Genomic DNA, 25,554 nt, shown 5'->3' with positions numbered 1-25,554 from the left:
GGCGTGGGAGGGGCGGGCGGAGCGGGGCGGGGAGCGGAGCGGAGCCGGGGGGAGGCGGAGGCAGAGGCGGAGGCCGCGAGCCCGCGGCGCGCGAGTCGTAGGTGCCGGGTCCCGGGAGGAGCGAGCACCGCGCGGCGGGATGGAGCTTGGCTAGAGGGGACCCTCGCGGCGGCCCCGCAGCAGCTCCGGTCCCCGTGGCGCTTTCGTCCCCTTCTGGGTGACCTCCACCCCTTTATACCGACCCCACCTCTCGGGCGCCGCCAGCCCCGCCCCCCTTGGGGGAGGGGGGAAGAGGAGGCGGCGGCGGCGGCGCGCGCGCGCGCTGGGACCGGGCCCTCGCGGCTGCCGTAGCCGGGCCGCGGGAACACGCCGGGGTCCGGGGAGACGCGGAGGCCCGGGAGGTCCCGGCTCTCGCCGCCGCCGCCGCCGCCGCCGCCGGCCGAGCAGACGGGGAGCGGGATCGCGGGGCTACGCGCGGAGCCGGCGCGGTCATGTGAGTCGGGTCGGACCTGAGCCGCGCGGCGGCCGCGTGCGCTTCTCTCCTCCTCCTCCTCCCCCTTCCGCCCCTCCGCTCACCCCGGGGCCGCCCGACCTGCCGGGCCGGTTCTCCGGGGGAGACGCGGCCGCCCTTTCAGCCCCAGCCGGGGGACTCGGGTCCCGCCCCTGCCCGGCTGTCCGTCCCGGGGGCCCGGGCGGCGTGGACGCCGCAGACGTCCCCGAAACAAGTGAATTAGCTAAGCAGGGAAAAGGGAAATAGCTTCCTCTGTTTCCCTCCTTGGGAGTAGCGAGGAGGAGAAGCAGCCCGTGATTACCTTGGTGGAAAGCGGTTCCACGAGGAATTTAGCTTCGCGTAGATAAATAAAAGTGCTTTGCTAAGACGGAAGCCGTTCGGCAACTTTCTATCCCAAATTTTACAGAGCATGACGGTTCTCTTCCAATTCTTGGATAAACTGAGAGTTGTTTTTCCTTTCTTCAGGGCCGACTACTGGAAGTCACAACCAAAGAAATTCTGTGATTACTGCAAGTGCTGGATAGCAGACAACAGGCCTGTATGAAATTTCTAGTAAAATATTCATGTGACATGTTGCTTTCTGATCTAAGTACAGTTTACAAACCACTTTCATGGGTTGTGCTCCTGATTTTTCAAAACCTAGGAAGATTTCTTTTCTTTGATTTCCCCTTTGGTCATCAATCTAACTTTGATTTCAAGGCCTAATTATTTCTGTGGCCTTCGAGGAAATGGACCGTGAGTGGGTAATCTCATCCATGTTTATGGAACTCCTTGCCTCTTTTAAAAAAAAAATCATACTTTTTCTTTTATGTTTCTTGTTCTCCATAGAAATTTGTAAGACCATCATTGTCCCCTCTCAAGAAATACAAAGATAGCAACCAAAAAACACATTATGCTTATAGCCTAGCTCCAACTTTTTTTTTTTTTTGGTTTTTCGAGAGATCTCTGTGTAGCTTTGCGCCTTTCGTGGCACTCCCTCTGTAGCCCTGGCTGGCCTCGAACTCACAGAGATCCGCCTGCCTCTGCCTCCCTAGTGCTAGGATTAAAGGCGTGCTCCACGCCTGGTACCTAGCTCCAACTTTTAAAGCAAAAAGTCAACTGGCTTTCTTCCCTTTCGGATCTGTCCTATACAAACATACTATATTAAAAACCAGAATGTGGGGACTGGAGAGATGGCTCCACAGTAAAAAGCACCTCCAGCTCTTGCAGAGGGGATGGGATTCCGTGCCCAGCACCCCATGGCCGCTCATAACCACCCGTGACTCCGGGTTCCAGGTGATCCCACAGCCTCCTCTGACCTTCACTGGTGGCTGTACTCATGGGGTGCTTTTGAACTTAACACAGGCGCACACATCCATAAAATAATGTTTAAAAAAGTTCAGGATCTTGCCAGGAAGTAGTGGCGAACGCCTTTCATCCCAGCACTGGGGAAGCAGAGGCAGGCGGATCTCTGTGAGTTCGAGGCCAGCCTGGTTTACAGGAGTGAGTTCCTGAACAGCCAGGACTATGCAGAGAAACCCCGTCTTGAAAAACAAAACGAAATCAAACCAAAAGCAATGGTATTTTATACGTACATAACCTTTTTACTTGGCAGAACTGTGGTGCACAAAGGAATGCTGCCGTCTTTTGAGCTGTGTTCCCAGCTCAGTAAACACTTGGAAATCACCTGTGAGGTCTTTGGCTTCAAGGAGTATTGCTCTTTTGTTTTGGTCTTTACTGGTTGTTGCTAAAGAGTGTGCATATTTTATCTGGCTTAGACTGACCCTTACTAAAACTGCCATGAGCTTTTAAAACCACACAAATTAAAAAATGACCCATCCCTGGAGGTACCTAGGCGGTAAAGCCAGTTTTATGAGTTACTGAAAATAAATTATCTTTCCAGAAGTTTGTCTGCATCTCCCTAAATATCTAGTAATTTAACTGTTAACTACAAACCATAATCAGTTTTGAATGGTCCTTTCACATGGTGTTCTTTGTATGGTGTATCACCTGTAGGTAACCCGGTATAGGAACAATAGATGATTGTTTGCTTTACAAACTCTCACTTTAATGAAGAATTCATAGGAGTCTATTAGAATAGCTCGGTTAATGTGTCATACAGAATTTGATTGACAGCATTTATTTTAAGGAATTTTCCTGGGATTTTCTATTACTTACCATCAGACATCTATAATTTATTGAGAATTTCTGATTATTTAAGTAGGTCCCAGTGCTCACTCAGCCATCTATGTCAAAACTTAATTACTGTTGACCTTCAAAAGTTAACTCCTCCTCCCCCCCCCCCTCTATACTTCATTGTTGCCATATGCGTGTATTTTACTCCATCATGATGACAAATAGCACAGTTTTGTTTCTAACTGAACAGTATATCATGAAGGTGTCTGTGGGAATGTACGCAGTTCACTCAGCCAGTCCCCAGCAGACAGACTGTAAGATTGTTGCCCCACACAGTGCTGCACTGAATAACCTTGTTTATTACATCACTTTGCACAATGTGAGGAATTTTTTTAAATGTGGGTGGGTGGGTGTAGATGTGTTGGTGTGCATGTTCCTCGGGGCGCAGGTCAGAGGACAGTGTTCCTGCGGGTCCTGGGGGTGGAGGCGGGTGGGCAAGCGTGGTGGCAAACACCTTGACCCACAAGCCGTCTTACCTGCCCAAAGGAGGACTTCTTTACATACTTATCTTTCTTAATGTTTTAAAGACCAAGTCCTCAAGGATATTCTTTATGTCTCTAATATAGCAAAGCAGAAAATGAAATGAGAGGCTTAGCCAGTTTGGACATTTGATGTTGAAAGGTAGTGTTTTGTTGTTGTCGTGGGCTTTTGTTTATTTGGTGGGGTTTTGGGTTTGGGACAGTTTTATTGTTGTTACTACTACTCTCTTTTTGTTTTGAGATGGGTGTTACTTGAGCACATACCTTAAGCTGGCCTGGAACTTGAACTCAGGTTTCTCTTGCCTCATCCTTCAAAGTGCTCGGGTCACAGGTATTTGCCACTGCTCAGCTGAGACATACTTCTTCTTGAAAGTTGCTCCCCACACTTTGTGCTGTTAGTGTGGTCATCCTGGCTCATTGTAAGAACCAGAGAACATCTGGTGGGCGAACACGATAATCTGCCTCGACCACTAGTGTCATTTGATTCCGGGGTCACTTTGCATTAAAACTAATCATTTTTATATTTTCTGCCATTTTAATCTTACATTTTAGCTCTGTATTCATAGTATTAGTTTGCTGTGAGGTTAATGATGCTTTCCCTTTTCCATTTTCAAGAGTGTTGAATTTCATGAGAGAGGAAAGAATCACAAGGAAAATGTGGCCAAGAGGATCAGTGAGGTAATTCCAGTTGACTCTGTGTTCATTTTCTGTGCGAATGTTGACTCCATCTCTCACCGTCACCTTCACGTGTTCTTACACAGATTAAACAGAAAAGCCTGGATAAGGCAAAGGAAGAAGAAAAGGCGTCCAAGGAGTTTGCCGCCATGGAGGCAGCTGCCCTGAAGGCATACCAAGAGGATCTGAAACGGCTTGGCTTAGAGTCAGGTAAGGTATCAGCAAGGTGCTTTAAAAGGAACATCACGGGTCGTGCTGAGGGACCTCTTCATTGTTTCCGTATAGGAGTTCCATACTTGAAAATATTCTAGTGCTTTTCGTGTGTATCATAGTCTCATTTAGAATGTGGACTTTGAAGTGCTTATATTTTGTGCTGTTGCTATTGTTGTGGTTGTTTTGTTGTTGAGATACAGTCTCCCAGAATATCCTGGACTGGTCTTGAATTTGTGAGCCTCCTACCTAGGCCTTCGGAAATTAAAAAGCACGAGGCACCATGCCTGGCTTCTTTTGCTTTTTGCATTATTTACTTATTTATCTTTATGTTGATGATGTGTGGAGGTCAGAGGACAACCTGAAAGGGTCAGTTCTCTCCTTCCGCCATGTGGGTCCCCAAAATCAACTCAGGTCAGTGGCAAATGCCATAATGCACCAAACCATCTTGCTGGCCCCATGTTTTGTTTTTAATGCTTTATCTTCTGACACCTTTATTCATATCAACCATACTACCTTTACAGTTATCTGGGCCTAGCTCCAGCCTAGCTGAATGATTCATTTCCAAAACCTTGAGGCTTCTCTTTTAGATACTCATTGTTACAGGCGCTACTCATTAAAAAAAAAAATTTAAAAAAAAAAACTTGCATTATAGTTATATATTTTCCACATGGCCAGAACTGAGTTATATCTATTTATATGATTGGCTATATAATGAAGGAGTTGCCTTTTCCTGACAAATAGTCAACTTTACCTCAAGCTGCAGATTATTTTGAGGGTTTGAGTTATGGATGTTTCCATCTGGTTGAGTTCAGGCTCTAAAGTAGGAAGTTTTTGTGAGCTTTCCTCCATGACAGATTGTTTTAGTTACTTTTCTGGTAACAAAAGACCTGACAGCAACAATGTACAGGACAGACTGTCAGCTGTGGGTCGGTGTCAGAGGTTTGGGTGCACCATGGCTGGGGCGGCACAGTGGTGGGTGCCCGAGATGGAAGCTTATTCCTACAACACAGACCAGAGGCAGAGGAGCAGGCCGGAGCCTGAAGGTAGCCAGAAACCTGGAGGGCGGCCCCCGCTCACGTAGTCTGCCAGCCAGGGCCCACCTCCTAAAGCGCCACAGCCTCCAGCAAGCTGGGAGCCAGGTTCCTAAACCAGGTATAGAGTAGATCTTAACTGTTGATCTCAGGTAGTGGTCCGGGTGCTCAGACAATTTGGATTTTTGCTTTTGTGAACCACTGACTTTATTGGACTTAACTAAACAGCATGGATGAGGAGTTACTTATAAGTGCATGGATGACTCCAGGACAGCTACGTCATCAAAGACACACCCCATCATAGGTCGCTACCTTGGAGACTCTGCATCATGGAGGCTCTTTTCAGTTAACCCTTCACTGCCTTTTACTTCAGCATCTCCCAAGATCACCTGTTGGGAGGGGAGCTGGAACACGATGGAATAATAGCTAGAATCTAGGTGAGAAGGACCAGGTCCTTGAGTGTCCCCTCCCTCCTCTTGGGAAATGTCAGTAGTCCAGTACCGTCAGCATGTACTTGACCATCACTGTGTCAGTTGCTTATTTCTTTCCTTGCTGTGACTGGATCAGGGTACTCTCTCCTCCAGATAGTGGTGGTGTGATCATGTTGTACCCAGAGGGGAAAACACCACACTACACCATCTCCATCTCTTACAGCCTTCCCACCCCTTTTTTCTGAGAGAGGTTTCTTGGGAGAGGTGAGACGTGGAAGATCCTTTTCTGAGCCTTGAGTTGTCATGCGATAGCAACAGTCACTTGTTCTCGGTAATTTATCCGGTTATGACTCTCTCCCTTCAACACCACAGCTACTGTGAGAAGCTGTCTTCCGCAGCAAGGAGACGGGAGCAGCCGGACGGTCGGCTACCTGAGCAGCACCTTGTGTACAACACAAGCCCCTGGGGAGGGCCTCCTGCTCAGTCCAGGCCAAATGTCTCAGCGTGAAATGATACTCTTTAGTCTCTAATAAAAAGAACCCTTAATTATAGGTTTAAACAAAATATTGCTGCCATTAAATAAAAACAGTTGTCAGCTTAATGTAGTCTAAATGTTAGTATTTAAGGAAAAGAAGGGGCATGTGGTTCCAAAAAGCCATTGATTTATTAGTGAATGAGAGTCTCACTGGTTAGTTCAAACTGGCCTCAAACTCACTATGTGATGTCGGACAGGCTCCCAAGTTCTGGGATTACAGCCATGCATCATTACACTCAGTTGAACATAAAGCATTTTGAGAGGAAAAATCAGGTAGGTATCTTGGAGAAGTGTTAGTGGAAGACTTACTAATTTTATATAGAGAGATTAAAAGATTCCATTTCAGTGCCATTTTAAGGTGAATTTTTTGGTTTTTTGAAACAGGGTTTTTTTATGTAGCCCTGGCTATCCCTGGAGCTCTCTGTAGACCAGGCTGGGCTCCCAAATGCTGGGATTAAAGGTGTATGCCACCATACTCAGCACAGATTAATTTTAAATATACATACAGTTATCTTCCTGTCCATGGTGGGGGTATTGGTTTGTCTGTTTTGATACAGAGTCTCAACTATATAGCTCTGGCTAGCCTGCAGCTCACTATGTAGCCTAGGCTGGCCTCAAACTCAAGGTAGTCAGGCAGGCTGGGATTACAGAGATGAGCCACTATGCCCCTGTGGGATCCTTTTGGATTATGTGTATTATGTCTGTTAAAGATCTTCTCACACCATTAATCTCAGCACTCAGAAGGCAGAGAGAGACAGAGACAGAGACAGAGACGGGCGGATCTCTGATTCGAGGCCAGCCTGGTCTACAGAGTGAGTTCCAGGACAGCCAGGGCTACAAAGAGGAAACCCTGAAACCCTGTCTCAAAAAACAAAACAAAAAAAAAAATGCAGCCTGTCATGAATGTATCTTTTTGTGTTTGTTTTTTTCTGTAGGTTCATCTTCTGGGTAAGACATGTAGTATCAAAGGATGAATGTACTATATTATAGCTGATGACAAGCTAGCTGTACAAATGGTGGATCTGATTTACATTTTTCTAGAAATAAAAAAGTTGTTAACTGTCATTGGAAATATTAGCTGTCTTTTGAGCAGAAAGCCATGAAAACATTTTTTTCACATTTATGTATATACCCATAGATGATAATGGAGATTCATTAGACTTTTCAGTATTAATCTATAAAAAGAAACTATATTATTTGCATTTCTTTGAATATTAGTGAAAGAAAATATTCATTCTCTGAATTGTATGTTTTCTGTTAGGACATTTGATTTTTAACAAGTCATTATTAGGGACATTAACTTATTTGTTGTTAATTTTTTCATTTTTCTAGCCTCTATGTTTTTGCTTTTTTTTTCCTTTTCATTTTGTTATACAAAAAATGTAACCATGTAGTCAAATTTAACAGTATTTTTAGTGCGTGGGGTTTTTTTTGTTTTTGATTTGTCTGCAGGTATTTTTGACCTAGAGGGCTTTTGTTTCTCTAGAGACAGGGTTTCTCTATGTAGCCCTGGCTATCCTGGAACTCACTCTAGTCCAGGCTGGCCTCTGCTGAGAGTGCTGGACTAGAACGGGCACCACCAGTGCCCGGCTTGACCCGGGATTTATAAGGGTGTGGAGAAGCGAGAAGCCAGTGGGAAGCAGCTTAGTACCTTCGCCTTCGTAGCTCGTTTGTTGGTGTGTCCCGGTGTTCTGACACGATTCCCCCTGTCGTCAACACTGGCCTTCGTTGCTGTGGGCAGGGATACCTGTTCTTTAGAGTGAGTTGTAAATTGTTTTGTTTTCCTCGTGGTGTGCTGAGATCAAACCTACAGCCCAGGGCATTCTTGGTAGGAGTACACTACCACTGGGTCACACTCCTCAGCCCTTAGGATAACCTTTAATGTGTGAATGAACTAAATAACCCGTACAACTACAATTTTTTTCACTCCCCTTATATAGTCTTCCACGATTGTATCCAGACAACTTTATTATAATGTGTTTCGTTCCCAAAAACAGTCTTGTCAAACTTTGGTTTTGTTTTTAAAAATTGTTATCTAGGCTAGTCTCAAACACATAAGTTGTTCTGTCTCAGCCTCCTGAATAGTTGCTTCCTGAGTAGCTGGAATTACAGGCATGCGTCACTGTGCTGGGCTTTGCCAGGCTTCTGGCTAATACAACATTTAAAAAGGTAAAGTTACCCCTCTTTATCTTTTTTCTAGACATTTCAGAGCCAAGTATATCACCAGTGACCAGCACTGTCCAGCCCACGTCTACATCAACTCAACAGAAAGAGAAGAAGAAGAAAAAGGAAAAGGAAAAGAAAAAGAAAGACGCTTCAAAGGGTAGATGGGTAGAAGGAGTAACGTCCGATGGTCACTGTTACTATTACGATCTCATCACAGGAGGTACGCTGTGGAAGCACAGAACTACTAGAAAATAGAAAAACACAGCAGTTTCTGTATTGAGATTTTTAGTTAATATTGATTTCATATTGGCATATGTTAAGCAGTGAGAAACTAACTTCCTTTTTCCACAAAGCTTAGAAAACTGTGCCTTTTGTTATGATGTATATACCCTAGAATGCCAGCACTCAGAAGGATTACTACACATTAGAGACTAGCATAGTGGGATCCATGCCAGCCTGGGGTACAGAGTAAGACGGAACAAATAAAACAAAACAACCAAAAAAAAAAAAAAACACTAAGAATACCCTGCTCATTGCAAATCAGTGTCATGATTAAAATCTTGTAAGTTCCTAGCCAGGCATGGTGGCACACGCCTTTAATCCTAGCACTTGGAAGGCAGAGGCAGGTGGATCTCTGTGAGTTCAAGGCCAGGCTGGGCTACCAAGTGAGTTCCAGGACTGCCAAGCCTACGCAGAGAAACCCTGTCTCAAAAAAATTAAATTATGGGGTAACTCATGCTAACAGTTAGCTGTAGTTGTAGCAGCAGACACATCAATAACCCTAGCACTTGGGAGGTAGAAGCAGGAGGACCAGGAATTTAAAGTTAGTCATCACTTCTGAAGTGCTGTCTTAGCATTTGTATCCTTGGCAGAATTTATTACTCCATAAGTTTTTTGGGTTTTTTAATTTCTATTTTATATGGGTGTTTTACCTGTATGTTTTAATGTTTGTGCACCATGTGTGTGCAATGTCCATGGAGGAGCAAAGAGGACATTGGATCCCCTGGAACTGGAGTTAAAATGGTTGTGAGCTGTCATGTGAGTGTTGAGAACCAAACCGGGTCCCCAGGAAGAGCCTCTGGTGTCTTAACCACTGAACCATTCCCCCAGCCCCAGTAGTAAGAATTGCTAACAATTTATTTGCTCTGAGTCTTAAGTGAAATGAATATTGTAGTTCAACAGTAAATCAACTAGAAATAAACACTTGGGGTACATCTCATCCACAACCAGGAGGCATAGGAAGTGAGCAAACTGGGAATGGTGTAGGCTTTTGAAACCTCCAGGTCTCTACGTCAGCAACACATGTCCTTCAAGAAGGCCACACTTCCTAATCCTTCCCAAGTAGTTTCACCAACTGGGCACCAAGTGTTGGAATATATGAGCCTCTGGGGCCATTCTCATTTAAACCACAATAGGCAGTGCATCTCACAGAAGAGTTAAAGAGCACATGGAGATGGTAAAACAATCACCTACCAAGTAGAAATTCCCTAACCTCTGAGGAAAGTCCTACCCAGCCCTAGTAATTACTGTGGAAGTTTCAGTAACTCGTGACCATGCTGCCGTTCTTCTCGGTTATGTAACGTTCAATACATGTATTCTGTGCAGCACCACTAAGGGTATATGTTGTTTCTTTTATTTTTCTACTTGGTAGTGTTTTGTACATAGTAGTGACTATCTTGTAGATTTTTACCTAGTTAAATTTGGGGGATTTGTTTTATTTTAAAGCAAAATTAATTTACAATATATTTTATTTTAAGCATCTCAGTGGGAGAAGCCAGAAGGATTTCAAGGGAACTTAAAAAAGGTAACTATAACATATTTATGGTGTCTTTGCTTCATTCATTCTTTCAAGTGATTGCCTTCTAGGGTGGGCAAGTTCAGAGTTCAGAGTTGGGTAGCTGGTCGGGTTTGTGTACTAGGGATTGCTCCTAGGGCTTTGTGAATAGCCAGCATTCTACCCCTGTGCTAAACAAATTCTGGTGACTGTAGCTTTTTGTGGAGTTTTGTTAAGCAAATTTATTTCCAAATAAGCAGTTCTCTTCAACCCCCAGCTTGGCCTCCTCCTTCCTATAATCCTTCTGTTAGACGGCTGGGTAGAGAAGGAACAGGGATAGCTCCACACAAAAAACCCTATTCAGGATACATATTGTTAGTCAGTTTGAAGTCGTTTCTTGTTTACATGTCTGTCCAGCTGGATTCCTGGCTTAGAGAGATGAGACATTCTCTGTCTGAAAGTTAGTGGTGACTAGAAAAGCAGGCTGTGCTGCATGATCTTTATCACCGCTCTCGACTCGCAGGTGCCAGGTGGAAAAGAAAGGATAGCCACATTTGCCTTAGTTATTCAGTAGCTAGCTATTGTCATTATTCTCAGTGTACTGTTTTTTCCCTCCTATTAGACAGCAGCAAAGGCCATTTGGGTAGAGGGCTTAAGTGAAGACGGTTACACCTATTATTATAATACAGAAACAGGAGGTAAGTGTTATCTTTGATTATTTTAACTTAAAACTACCCAAAACTGCATGTGAGAGAATATATCATCCAGACTTGGAAACTGTAATGTAATAATCATTTCTGTACCAGGTATTATATACTATCTTTTATAAGGGATACTTAAAAGATTTCTGTTTATAAAATGTACTATGCATCAATGTTACTTTTTTTCTTTTTTTAATGGATTTATGCTCACCATATGTGAGCCTGGTGCCCAAGGAAGCCAGAAGAAAGCATCAGATTTCCTGGAACTGTAGTTATGGATGGTTTTGAGTCACCGTGTGGGTGCTAGAATTGAACCACCCTGGTACTCTGTGAGAACAATAAAATGAACTGTTGAGCTGGGCGGTGGTGACTATGCCTTTAACTCCAGCCTCAGAAGGCAGAGGCAGATGGATCTCTGAGTTTGAGATCAGCCTGCTCTACAAAGCAAGTTCCAGGACAGCCAGAGTTGTTACACAGAGAAACCCTGTCTCAAGAAAAAAAAAAAAAGAATTAACTGCTGAGCCAATTCTCTATGTCTGCTTAATGTTCTTAATTAATAAGGCATTTGCAAATTTTAAAAAAGAATCTTTAACTGTCTAATATTACTGAATCTTAGGATTGATTTAATAATTTCCCTTCTAAGTACCTGTGGTTGTCACCTAGTTCACCTTTTGTCGTGGTAAGGATCAAATCTGAGACCTAATGCCTGCTAGCTCATGCTCTCTCACTGAACTACACCTAGGCCTTCACCATTTTCTTCTTTTAAGAAAACAAAACTGGGGCTGGAGAGATGGCTCAGAGGTTGAGAGCACCAGCTGCTCTTCCAGAGGACCTGGGTTCAATTCCCAGCACCCACATGGCAGCTCACAGCTGTCTGTATCTCCAGTTCCAGGGGACCCAACACTCTCACACAGAAATACATGCAGGCAAAACACCAATGCACCTAAAATAAATGAGTTAATTAATTAAAAAAAGAAAACAACAAAACTGGGGCTGGAGGGATAGCTCAGCTCTTAAAAGGCTAGGCTCACAACCAAAAACATCAGAGTTCAGTTCCCAGCACCCACGGCTGTCCCTCCAGTTACCAAAAAAAGAAATAAAGAAAGCAAACAAAACTGAGCTGGATGGTGGTGGCACGCACCTTTAATCCCACTGCTCGAGAGGCAGAGGCAGGCAGATGTCTGAGTTAGAGGGCAGCCTGATCTACAGAGTGAGTTCCAGGACACCCAGAGCTACACGAGAAACCCTGTCTTGAAAAACAAAACAAACAAAAACCTTGTATTAGAGATGTTGTTTAATTGGTAGAGTGTTTGCCCGGCATGTACAGAGTCCTGGGTCCAGTCTGTAACATTCCATAAATCTGGGTATGGGACTAGGAAAATGACTTGTTGGGTAAAGTGCTTGCTGTCCAAGTATGAAGGCCTGAGTTCAAATCCCCAGCCCCCCTATAGCAAGATGTGGAAACAAGCACCTGTAACCCTAACACTGGGTGAGCAGAGACAAGCAAATCCCAGGGTTTGTTGGGTGGCCAGTCTAGGTTCAGTGAGAGACAATACCCTGAAAGATAAATAAAGTGGAGAATTGATGGGGAAATGTACCAGAAGTAGTCCTCTAGCCTCTACATGCAAAAACAGAGGCAAGCACACCCCTACATACATGGACACCTACAGGCATATACCATACACTCCAAAAAATAAAAAACAGGTGTAATCAAACATGCCTGTAATCCCATGATGGGTGGAGTCAGGAAGAATGGGTTCAAAGGACATCCTCAGATGATGAGTCTGGGATACATGAGACCCTGTCACACAAAGAAGAAAAAAAGTACAGAAAGTCTTAGAAAACCACAGAGTTTCTCATATAACCACCCTTCAGTTCAGTTTTTGGTGTTCCTTTTCTGGCTTTTTGAAACTATCTCAGCCTGGCCTCCAGCTCAGTAGTTGGCTGAGTAGGACCTTGAAGTCTTGGTCCTCCTGCCTCTATCTCCCAAGGGCTTCAATTACAAGACTCTGCCACCATATCCAGCTGGTCTTCAATAAATAATTTTTTTATTTCCTGAATAATTTCTTGTTTCTTATAAATAATTTCTTGTTTCTCCCAGCATACATCCCAGGTATATAAACAACAGGACTGAAGAATAGAAAGAACTGGGGGCCCAGACGATATTAAAACTTGACCATGTTCATGTTGATATTTATGACTATGAGCAATGAAGTAATGTTGCCATTTGGGTAGTTGAAGTTCCTTCAATGAAATGCCCTCAGGTTTCTCAGCCAGTACCACTGGGCGTCCTTCCTTGTCAGTCCTCACACTTAACTTGCTGCCATCAGCCTGGCTCTTGTCTGTGTTTCTAAGTCTTATTTCCCAGAGCCTATAGTGCACCTTTTAGGAAGAAATGGTCTTTACCCTTTCAAACAGATACGCATTCTGCAGAGTGAGAGCAGTGTTTCTGTACCATAGAAGTGAAGTACTGGGTCTTTATGGAGATCATACAGCCTGTTAATATGAGGACTTTATAATAATACAAACCTAACTTGGATGCACAGCAGCTTCTTACCAGTGAAGTCACTGAGCCTGTGGTCATTCTTCAGAAAGAGGACGTGTCCTCTGGGCTTGGGCGGAGTTCACCCTGATGGGTGCAGTGAGCAGTCACATTCTCTCTTGTTTACTTGTTTAGACAGAGTCTTATTTTGTAGCTCTGGCTGGTCTGGAATTCACCAAGTAGACCAGTCAGGTCTTGAACTCACAGAAATCCTCCTGCTTCTGTCTCCTAGTCTCCTTCACTCTTAAAATTGTCTCAGTTGGATAACAAATTGTATAGTTTCTCTCCTTTTCACTAAACTAAAAGTAGAGACAAGACAGTTAGAAAGACTTGGATGTCTCTAGAAGCCCAGTGAACAGTAGATGGCGGTAGAGTCCAGCCAGTTGGGATTCCTTTACTGTGAAAGTCATGTATTCAGTTCATCACGATTGCAAGAACCCAGGCAATCTTTGTGGTAAGCTTCAGGAAATGCTCTGTAAAGTCATTCTCAGTATGTTTCTTGAAATTGTTTTCAGGTAAACTGGAGATTTTTAAAACTATCACCCACTGCCCACATCTAGGGTTTGAGTTAGTAAATGCAGATTGTCCTGTTTTCTGAATAATAAAAAAATGAGAGGTTTTTGAGCTCTTTTCTTGATAAAGTGTGTATGTGTGTATGTGTGTGTGTGTGTATAATGTATTTAATAATTCTACATGATAAAAAAAAGTGTTGTATTGCTAAGAAGTATTGCTAAATAAGTAATACAGTTATTAAAATGTGTTGAGCAGAATCCAAATGGGAAAAACCTGATGATTTCATTCCACACACTGGTGATGTGCCGTCAAGTAAGGAGAATGAAAAGTCACCTGACACCCTAGAAGACTCCAAATCATCAGATTCTCACAGTGATTCTGATGGCGAACAGAAGAAAGCAGGAGAGGCCTCTGTGGAAACGAAGAAACTAATAATCAAGTTTAAGGTAGGTTCTTGCTTCACTGTTTACAGACATTTGTCAGGTTTATCTTCCATGGTTTCTTTTACTCCTGGCCAGCTCATAGCCGAAAATAGGAAACAGGAAATCCAGAAAAAGCAATTCATAGTTTTTAAATTGTATGTCCTCCTGAATGTCATGATGAAATCTGTTGGAGTGTGTTTAGACGTGTGTCCATTGGAGATCTTGAAATGAATCACTCAAAGTAAGGGTGAGGTCAACTGTATTTGCATTTGGATAAATGATTGTACCATTTATCCTTCAGAACCTATTTTAAACTCTCCAACGTTTTTAAAGATGGGACCTCAATATGTAGCCCTGACTGGCCTGGGACTCATTATGTAGACCAGGCTTGGCTTCAAATTACCAAGAGCTCTACCTGCCTCTGCTTCAGGAGTGCTGGGATTAAAGCATGTGCCATTTATTACACCTGGCCTTAAACCTTGTAACTTTAAGAAGCTCCAGTGACATTCAGAAAGCTGTTTGGCCAGTGACAGACGAGAAATAGAAAGGTAATAAGTAGGAACTACTTAGCAGTACTTTAAGTCTCGGTGTAGGTGAGCTCGTGAAGGAGAATAACTGGACAATAAACATTCATTTAAGGTCACTTGTGGGGGTGTGAGGACAGATGTGGGGGACAAGAGGTGTTCCAGAATGCCAACATGGAGACTGCATCAAGAGTTAGGTCTGCTGTGCTGGAGAGGTGGCTCGGCCAGTAAAGACGCTGGCTTCTAAGCCAGAGAACGTTAGTTCTAGCTCCAGGACGCCATGTTGGAAAGAGAGAACTTACTGTTTCCCACATTATCGTCTAACCTTCGTACCCTAGTCAAACCTCATCCTCCACACACCCCACCCCACACACATATGTACACATACACACACATACATGCTCGAGAACATGCACAAAACCTGGAGACGAAACAACATGAACCAAAGTAGTTGTGTGTGTGTGAGTGTGTGTGTGTGTGTGTGTGTGTGTGTTTTAAAAGGCTATGGGGATGGCTTGGCAGTAAGGCACTTGATGGCCTGAGTTTAGTCCCTGAGTCCCACATGGTAGAGGCGGAAGGAAAGAATTGACTCCTACAAGTTGTCCTTTGACTTCATGCTTATCAACACACACACACACACACACACACACACACACACACACACACACACACACATACACACGTAACACGAATCTAAAAAGGTCTTATTAATAAAAACAAACCCAGATCCAGGTGTTGGGGTGAACACTGAAAGATCAGAGAAGCAGAACAAGCCACAGCTAATCTCACCTCACCAACTTCTCAGCCGATCCTGTTTCCTCCAACTGGAAGCCTCTGAGTCCTCATGAATGGATCTCAGCTGAACTGCTGCTAAAAGCTTAAAAGCCTCTTCGAGTGCTGGGATTAAAGGTGTGCACCATCACCACCCACCCGTCCTCTATGTTTAATATAATGGCTGTTCTGTTCTCTGACCCCCAGATAAGTTTATTGGGGTGCACAATATATCAACCACATACATTCACACACACACACATAAATAGTAAAAATGAAATTTATAAGAAGTTTATTGGTTTTTTTTGTTTGTTTGTTTGTTTTTTTTTTTTTTTGGAGACAGGGTTTCTCTGTGTAGCTTTGGAGCCTGTTTTGGATCTCTCTCTGTAGACCAGGCTGGCCTTGAACTCACAGAGATCTGCCACCACTGTGTGTGCCACCACTGCCCGGCAAGAAGTTTAATTTTTTTTTTTAAGGAAGTAGAAAAGGAGGAAAGAAGTTTGTCCATTGAATGTAGCAGTTAGGAGTTCTCGGTGCCCTTTTAAAAGGTCAACCAGCTGTTTTGAGTAGCAGAACTCACAGGGAGTAAAAAAAGTAGTTTATACTTTAGGTATGGTTTGGCTAAGACATTGAAAAATAGAAGTTGAGCACTCACATTTAATCACAGCACTTGGGAGGTAGGCAGACAGATCTCTGAGTTTGAGGCCAGCTGGCCTATATACCAAGTCCCAGGCTGGCCAGGGCTACATGGTGACATCTTTTCTTTAAAAAAAGAATGGATTGAAACCTGATGGCTAAGTATTGACTGTGATAGACTTTTAGAGGGAATCCAAAGAAAGAAGAAAATACATCAATAAGAAGAGGTGGGTAGATTGGTCTTGAATAAGAAATAAACTCACTTCATAAGAAGGTTAGCTTTTTGTTTTCTATGAGGAATATGACTACAAAAGATAGGAACCAGGAAAAAAATGAAATCATCATGCCATTTATTTATATTTTTGATTATTATTGTTGTGTATGTGTGTGGTTAGGACGGTACTTCCAGAAGTCAGAGGACGACTTCTAGAAGTCAGAGGACGACTTTGAAGTCAGCTCTCTCCTTCCACAATGATGTGCTTACTAGGTTTTGTCAACTTGACACAAGCTAGATTCGCCTAGGAGGAGGGACCTTCAGTTGAGGATATACCCTCCCCATTGTGGCCTAGCTTCCTGGTGTTTTCCTAACTGCTAATTAATGAAGGGGCAGGCTCAGCTCCCTATGAGGAGTGGCACCTCTTGTTTGGTGGTCCTGTGAGGTCTAAGAAGTAGATAAACATGAACCTGGAGACAAGCTAGTAGGCAGCTTTCTTCCATGGTTCCTGCCCTGACTTCCCTGGGTGATCAGCTGTGAATGGGACATGGAAGCCCAATAAGCCCTTTCCTCCCCAAGTTGTTTTTGGTCATGATTTATCAAGGCAAACTATACCACTGCCTGTGAGGGGCCAGCCTCCAGGCAGCACGAGGGAATGCAGAAAAATCCACAAATGCGGTGAGGGCTGGACTTTTTCTACCAAAGGGATATTAGGAAGAAAACACGCATTCTGGTGGTAATTTTCTCTTTTACTTCATCTTAAAAAGTCTCTTTCTGGAAATCTGTCTCCACACAGCTATATTCTTTACATACAGCTATATCTCTCTCTTTAAATACATACATCTCTTCTTGCACAGCCATATATTTCTATATACAGTTACATCTCTTTATTACATAGCTCCACATCTCTCTTCTACACACATTTCTTCTCTCTACTCTGTTACATTCCTTCACACACTACTAGACCATTCCCTCACTCTTTACTCTCTCACTCACTCACACTACTCTCACACTTCTTACATCTCTGTCACTTCACCCTCTGCACACTCAGCTACATCTCCTTTTCAGCACACACACATACACACACATACACACACACACACACACACACACACACACACACACACACACACACGTACTCTTAACAGCCAAACTCTGGACAATTACAAGTTACATATCAGGGTCCGACCCATTCTCATAACACATGATAAGTCACACGGTTTCTTTCAGGCTAGGGAGGTCACACTGACCAGCCAGTGAGTAACGCTTGGCCGTGTACATAGCTTTAAGTGGTCAGGGTTCCCAGACAGAAGATGACATTGTAATTCAGGACTGAAACAGTAAACAGTTGGCTGAACCTCGGGTGGTAGGGGTACGTGCAGAAAGTCAGTACTGCAGGGATTATGTCTACCAAAGTTGCTTCATTCCTGTCTCATCTTGATTCAGCAATAAACACCTGGGAACTTGTCTCTGCAGGGTAGCTAGTCTGTTTTGAATTTGTTCTAAAGTCTAAAATTAACTGTCTTTGTGACTGAGAATACTGTTGCTTTCCTGGGTCAGTTATAAAAAATATTCTAGTAGTATTTTTATTCATCAGAATTATACAACTTAAGCAGAAATCATCTTCCTGACCATCCACAGCTATAAGTGTGCCCAATAGATGGAATATATACATGAGATAAACATACAAGCAGTGGGAAAATACCCATAGCAGTTCTTAGGGAAGAAATGTAGTGGCACATGAGATAAATTACAGACAGGAGCAACTGGTCATTTGCAGTCAGTGATCTCATGGTCCTTGCCAAGTGGGGCTTCCCATCAGAGTTATTCATCTGGTGGGTCCACCTGTTGAACACTAGTTGTCACCTGCTGTATATTCCCATGGCCTCAAACAAAACTAATACGTGTGGATTCTAGTGATTGAACTGAGTTATTTAAACTAATGTGGTAAGTGCCCTTACCCTCTGGGCCCTCTTACTGACCTTTACCTTCACCTTTTAGCCTAAGTTGTCTCATTTCTAAATAAGTGAATATTATTAAGAATAAGGAGCTTTGCGGGGAGTGGTGGCGGCGTGCACGCCTTTAATCCCAGCACACAGGAGGCAGAGCCAGGCGGATCTCTGTGAGTTCGAGGCCAGCCTGGGCTACAGAGCGAGATCCAGAACAGGCACCAAAACTACACAGAGAAACCCTGTCTCAAAAACACACACACACACACACACACACACACACACACACACACACTAATTAATTAATTAATTAAAAATAAATAAATAAATGATGTGAGGGTGGTTTTCTGCTTGTTTGGGGTTTTTTGGGGGAGAGTATTTTTTTATTTTTAAGACAAGGTCTCTAGCCCAGTCTGGCCTTGAACCTCTTCTGTGGCCAAAGATGACCTGGAACTTCTGATCCTCCTGCCTCCACCTAAATGATAGAATTACTGTAATATACCACCTGCCCAGTTTATGCTGTGCTTGTAATTGAACAACCCAGGCCTTTTGCATGATAGGCAAGCACTCCACTATCTGAGCTACATCTCCAGACTACAGCTCAGTATTTTAATACTAGGTGGCTGAAACAGTGAAGGTCAAGATCATTGATTTTGGAGCTAACAAGAGTAAAAGCCAGAGGATTTATTATGAAAATCATGTCTGGGGATGTGGAAGCATGTCCCTTCCATCCCAGCACTTGGGAAGCAAAGACAGGCAAACGCTCTGAGTTTGAAGCCAGCTGATCTACACAGGGAATTCCAGGTCAGCCAGGGCAACGCAGTGAGGCCCAGTCTAGGGAAAAGGGAACAAGAAAATCATGTTGCTGAGCATGGTGACATATTCTGTTGGTCTTAGTACTTGGGAAGCTAAGATGGAAAAATTAGAAGTTCAGGTCCAGCCTGGGCTACATAGGAGATGAGTTAAGAGCCATTTGTAGAATACAAAAGAAATTCCAAGCAAGCTACCCATTGATGTGTAATTTGCAAAGAGGCTGAAAACCCAGTACACGTGTAGTGGACACACTAAAGTGTGGGAAATGGGTTAAAGGGCTTTCTTAGCCCAATGAAGATAATGTCGTAAAGAACCAGCCCAGGACTTCTGTGGGGACTGCTTCTGTCCCATGGGGGAGTTATTCTAATCCCACCCCTCCCACACCCCTGAGACAGTTTCTCTGTGTAGCCCTGGCTGTCCTAGAACTTGCTCTGTAGACCAGCTGGCCTCGCACTCACAGATACTCTCCTGCCTCTGTCTTCAGAGTGCTGGTAAAAGGCACACACCACCACTGCCTTTATATACCGTCATGGTACATTTTTTTAAAACATCATTAAACATAATGCATTAAAGTTTTATACATAATGAAAAACCTGATTAAGTTCTTCCATGTACATTTATTGTGTTATGTGAAAACTTAAACCATTAAGTGAATTATTATTATTATCATCATCATCATTATTATTATTATTATAAGACTTTCTAAAGAAGTTAAAGAAATTTGAGGATTGACTACTGTGGTTTTACTTGAAGTGTGTTGTTTATTGGCCTTTGCATTTCAGGAAAAAAATAAAAGTACTGAGAAAAAAACTGAGCCAGAAATACAAAAAGAAAAAAGTACCCCAAAACAGAACCCATCAAATACAAACGAAGAAAAATCCAAAACTCCTAACAAAACTCCTAAGAAATCAACGAACCCTTATGGGGAATGGCAAGAAATTAAACAAGAGGCCGAGTCTCAGTAAGTACCTGCGAGGTCATCCACTGCTGTGTCCAAGCACCTCAGCCCATTGCCCTCAAGAATCTCAAGTCTCCTGTGCTGCTCAGAAGTGTAGCTCTTTCTTACAGTTCTAGAATGTTTTTAATTTTAAAAGATGAAACAGTGGTTGTTTTAAAACAAGTTAGTGATTTTTTCAAGTGATTATTTTGTTTCCTACCAAAGTATGACCACATTCATATTCTCATCATTTTTTATCCAAAAAAACAAAACCAAATACTTGCAGTAAATACTTTGTAAGATACTTTAGCTATAGAATGTGTTTAAAGGCAAAGAAAAAGCTTTTGCTCTCTTATTCTCTTGAAGTGTCCTATACAGTAAGTACTTGACAGTGTTTTTTTATATGAGTGTAGATTTTGTTCTGGTTGGTTTGTTGATTGATTGGTTTGATTTGGTGTTTTTGAGTCTGATGTAGCCTCAGGCTGACAGTGTTTTTTTATATGAGTGTAGATTTTGTTCTGGTTGGTTTGTTGATTGATTGGTTTGATTTGGTGTTTTTGAGTCTGATGTAGCCTCAGGCTAACCTTGAACTGATCGGGCCCCACCTCATGGGTGCTGGTACTAACAGGTGCATACTGCTATACCTGACTCTATACTGCAGAGTTTTTAAGCTCAGATTCTCATCAGCAGGAGTTGATTATTGGTGGCCTTGGAGTCCAGCTCCGAAAGCCACCTCCAGGGTGTAGGGCAGAAGCCGCAGCAAAGTGAAAGGAACTTAGATTTTTCTGACCTGAGGGTTACAGAAAAACTCACATACGTGCTGTTCCAGTCCCACCTCTTTATTGTTCTACCCTAGTTCTAAATCTTCTCAGCTCTAATCCTTCTCAGCTCTCCCTCCATCTCCCTACACACATTTACAACAAACTTTTTGTAATAAAAAATGTAGAAAGGCTAAATCTGAGGGGGAGAGTAACCATGGCAATGCCCGTTTTCAAGGTTCCTGGTGTAAGATGTGACCTGAAGCCGGGAGCAGAGTGCCAGATGAGACAGGCTGCAGAGAGATCTGCACAGAGGGCCGGGTCTTATCAACCAGACTAGCAATCAGAGAACTGGCATCGTATCTACATTGCTTTGTGTTAATAACCTTGGTTAGACGTCTGCAACTCTGACCTTGTGCATCTCTGTAAAGTTTTTAAGTTATGACCCATTTACAGAAACATTCAGTCTAGTTTGAAACTGCTCTGAGGTTTCAAATCAGCAAAATGTATGTAGCTTGTTGTAGACTGGGGAGAAACTGTTGTTTTCTCATGTTAGTCTGAGCTAAAGTAACAAAGCAGGCTTCTAAGTGTCCACAGTCTCTGTGGGACAGCAGACCCAGCTATGAAGCACATCCTAACATATCGTCCATCTGTCAAAATTACACAGCCCAACGAGAAGTCATCTTCCTGACCACCCACAAGTATATGTGCCCAAAGATGTAAAACACATTCCCAGTGGGCTGTGGAAAGAACCCCACTGCTGTTCTTTGTGAGGAGGTAAAATGGTGGCACATGAGAAAGTTACAGACAGGAAACAACCAGTCGTTTACAGTCAATGACCACCCCCCCCCCAGCCTTGCCAGGTGGGGCTCCCCATCAGGGAGTCCCTGGTGGGTTGACCTTCCAAACACGAGTTGTCACCTGTTGCATACTGCCGTGACCTCTGGTAAAGCCATTGCCACCAGCAACTCGATAGTTTGTCGACAGTTTAACACAGTTGTACTAAAGATGTTACCTGATTTGTTTGACTGCTTTAACTGCCTAAATGAGTTTTCTTTTTAGAGGCATTTATTTTACCAGGTAAGTAAAAATCGCTCCTTGGCATGCATTTTAGTATTTTTTTAAGCCTTTAAAGGAACCTTCCAGGTGAAGGGGGAAAGGTGTGTGGATGAAGTAGATATTCTTTAAAACACTGCTTTGGAAGGATAGTGTAGGGTGGATTCTTTTTATGTACTTTTATAGTGAATTAGTTCTTATTAAAATTCTTGGCTGAGGGTGGGGTGCACATCTATAGCACCTTGGGAAACAGAGGCAAGATTATCTTCAAAAGCATGGACTAGAGTGAGATTCTTATCTCAAAAAGCTATCAAAACCCAAACTACACCCTGCTTTTTCATGAGAAGGCTGTACTTTTTTCATAGGAGAATAATACAAGTACTGGGCAACTCTGTATACCAGGCTTTACTCCCCAGCTGTGACAAGGACATTGATGCCTATCCACGGGAGTTACTGGAGTAAGAGACCAGTCCATTCTCTTCAGTTCTTGTCACTTCAATCAGGAGGATGGTTTTACACCCACTTATGTCTAATATGAGAAAGGATTTGGGGTGGACAAAAGGACATCTGCTCCATGAGCAAGGAGAAGAGACTGGGGGAGAGGTTACAGCCGAAGCCTGAGGCAGCAGGAGAGAGGGGGAGCTAAAGGAAGGAGGGCCTATGAAAGCACGCTTTGTTCAGAGTGTCAGCGTCATGTCTAATAATTGTCCTAAGTCAGCATCTCCTATTTCAAAATTGATACGTCTTTCTAATGCTAATTAAATTTCAGGCTAACTAGGCCATAGCAAGCTTTCTTGTCGGATTATCTTTGGACCACCAGTCTGCAAATAAAGACCTGGGGACCCATTATTAATTATGAAAGCTTGGCCTTAGCTTAGCCTTTTTTCCCAACCAGCTGTTATAACAGTTAACCCATATTTTTTAGTCTACATTCTGCCACGTGGCTCGGTTACCTCTTCTTGGTATAGCACATCAGACTTGCTCCAAGTCTGCTGGCGAAATCACACGCCTATATTCCTCCTCCCGGTTTCTCTCTCTGCCTGGAAGTCCCACCTATTTGCTCCTGCCTAGCTATTGGCCATTTAGCTCTTTATTAAACCAATCAGAAGGCCTCTTAGGCAGAGACACCTTTACAGTGTTAAAAAAAAAATTCCAAAACACCAGGCAGTGTTAATATGTGATGGGTTGTTTCCAGCTTCATAAGTAGATTGACGGAGTTTCTTTCTTCTTTTTTTTTTTTTTTTCCTTATTTTCTTTATTTATTTAGATTTTTCAAGTAGATCAGACTGGCCTCAAACTCACTAACCTAGTTTCAATTAAATTAAATTTAAATTTAATAACAGCTAAAGCAGTCCTGGCTAACTTTTATCCTGGACCGGCTCTTACTCTCAAGCTCATCACTAGTAATTCTGAATGAACATACCTGGACTCAGTGGTTCCTAAAGGAAAGGCTAATAAAACAAATGCTGGTGCTGATACTGGGAAGAAGAGAACAGATGTTACAGAAGAGCCAGAGTACGAGGAAGGTATTTCTACTCCGGCTGCCTCATGCAGTGTCTGGGGTACAGAAGACCCCAAGTGTAGCTATCATAAAATAAAAATAAAAGCTTTTATTTATTTAGAGATTCCTTAAGTTGTTATGGGTACTTAATGCTCTTGGAGAGGACCTAGGTTTAGTTGCCAACATCCACGTGATAACTAACAACCAACTGTAACTCTAGTTCCAGAGGACCTGACATCCCCTTTCTGACTTCTGTGGACACTTCACACATGTGATCTCCAGACATACATGCAGGCAAAACATCTATCATACATAAAATAAAAATAAAATCTAAAGGGGGGAAGCACATTGTCAAAACAAATGAGATTCTTCATCTCCCATCTCGGCCTTTCTCTGTTTGCCTGCTTTATTCTCTATCTACTGAATATGATGATCTTCCTCCTCTGTGTTCAGAAATCTCATGGGTGGATTTGATGAGCCAGGTCTTTCATAGACTAGTTGACTACCTAGGGCAGTGATCCTCGGTATGCGGGTCATAACCCCTTGGGGGTTGCATGACCCTTTCACAGGGGTCGCCTAAAACCATTGGAAAACAGATATTTACTGAAGATTCCTAACAGTAGCAGCAAAACTAATTTTATGATTGGGGGGTCACCACAACATGAGGAACTGTATTAAAGGGTCACAGCATTAATAAAAGTTGAGACCCACTGGTCTAGGGGAGAAGGTACTGGTAGGCTCATGTTAAGCAGGGAACTGATTCCTGGTCCAGCCAGATTTTTTATGACTTACCACGTGGATAGTTGGAGGGCTAGTTCTCAGAATAAAAAGATGCTAGGCAAATAGTTCAATGAGTCTTCCACAATAGGACATTAAGATTCCATTCTTTCCATCTTGTGTTATGTAAACCTTCAGAATCTCTGTCAGTCCATGGCAAAATCGGTCTCCACAGCTTCCCTGTTACCTGTTTATGCTTCATGTCATGTATGAGCAGAGTGTTTTCTATGATGCTGTGTCCTTGGTGCAGCAGAAATAGAACAAATGAGACCTGTCCTGGCACATGTCCACCTCAATCAGAGTGCAATGTGTTGAGACTAAAATCAGTATTTTAAATCACCTAGAGCTAGGCAGTACACACCTACCCCAGGACTGGAGGTCTGGAGGCCAGAGGCCAGAGGCTCAGGAACTCAAGGTGACATTAGGGGCTGCAAGGTGAGCCAGGACTACATGAGACCCTGTCCCAAAAAAGCCAAAACAGGACAGCGTAGTGTCCCCGGTGACCAGCTTCTGATCCATTGAGAAGGTGCTCATGGCGCTTCAGTGGCTCGTGGTCTATATCCAATATTTATCTTAATCTGTCAGGTTAGAGTTTAGTTTTCTTTCTGTTCCAGGGAAGAGGTCGATTTGGAACTTCCAAGCACTGAGAGCGAATATCTGTCAACTTCAGAAGCCGCTGCTGGAGAAATCAAAGTGGTATTTAAAGAAAAAACAGTCTCTTCTCTGGGAGTTGCAGCAGATGGGGTGGCTCCAGTCTTCAAAAAGAGAAGAATTGAAAATGGGAGATCTCGGAATCTGAGACAGCGAGGGGACGATGAGTGACTGTAAAGACTTTCCTTTGACTGCTGTGGACAGAGGAGACGTGCCCTTTCCAAGCTTCTCTGTTTTGAGTACTATAGTGCTGCAGTTTACATTTATGCTAAGTGTATTTTATGTGAATCAAAATAAATCTTTTCATGTGAAATTTATTTTTGTTCCTTAAATGGAAGCCTACCACATTGCATTGTAATACAGTGTATTATATTCAATGTCTAAAATTGCTAACTATATGATAATTTAAGATGCTATGTATCTGTTATTTAAAACATGGGAAGACTCTTGCTCTGTTCTTACTCACATGAGCATACTTGTCCTGCATTGAAAATGCATTCTTTCTGCACACTGAAATTAACCTGTTACCTGAGAAAGAAGAGTCAGACACACAAGTGCACAGCCCGTGGCAGTTGGGTTTGGATGGTCCTTTGAAGCCTGCATGTAGAAAAGTTGACATATCAAGTTAAGACCAAAGACCAGAAGCAGGAGCCACTCAAGTGCAGAGCAACAGCTGGACCAGGAGTAGAAAGCTGCCCTTGCCCCAGGCCAGCTTATAGCCGCAAACTGTGGAAGCAGTTGAACTTGGGGCCGAGGATCAGGGAACTGGAGATAGTGCCGCTTCTGCCATTCACTTTCT

At 43.2% G+C, this 25,554-nt stretch overlaps 1 protein-coding gene across 4 annotated transcripts; it reads left to right on the top strand.

Annotated features, from left to right (window-relative positions):
* The first annotated feature begins 78 nt into the window (after nt 1-78).
* On the top strand, nt 79-25,554 carry Wbp4 (WW domain binding protein 4). 4 transcript variants are annotated; one of them, XM_006989550.4, is made up of 10 exons: nt 79-493; nt 977-1,049; nt 3,781-3,843; nt 3,927-4,050; nt 8,251-8,436; nt 9,974-10,020; nt 10,613-10,688; nt 14,002-14,192; nt 19,858-20,036; nt 24,719-25,554. In XM_006989550.4, coding segments are annotated over exons 1-10 (1,149 nt in total). In that variant the 5' UTR covers nt 79-491; the 3' UTR covers nt 24,927-25,554. The 4 variants fall into 4 exon arrangements, with proteins under 4 accessions (XP_006989612.1, XP_076401557.1, XP_076401556.1 ...); XM_076545442.1 differs by lacking the exon at nt 79-493 and having other exon boundaries at nt 575-1,049; nt 24,702-25,554; XM_076545441.1 differs by lacking the exon at nt 79-493 and having other exon boundaries at nt 577-1,049.

The sequence above is a fragment of the Peromyscus maniculatus genome, chromosome 9, assembly GCF_049852395.1.
Source record: "Peromyscus maniculatus bairdii isolate BWxNUB_F1_BW_parent chromosome 9, HU_Pman_BW_mat_3.1, whole genome shotgun sequence".
Classification (NCBI taxonomy): domain Eukaryota; kingdom Metazoa; phylum Chordata; class Mammalia; order Rodentia; family Cricetidae; genus Peromyscus; species Peromyscus maniculatus.
Note: the sequence above shows the minus strand (reverse complement) of the source record. Positions and strands in the feature narration are given on the sequence as shown.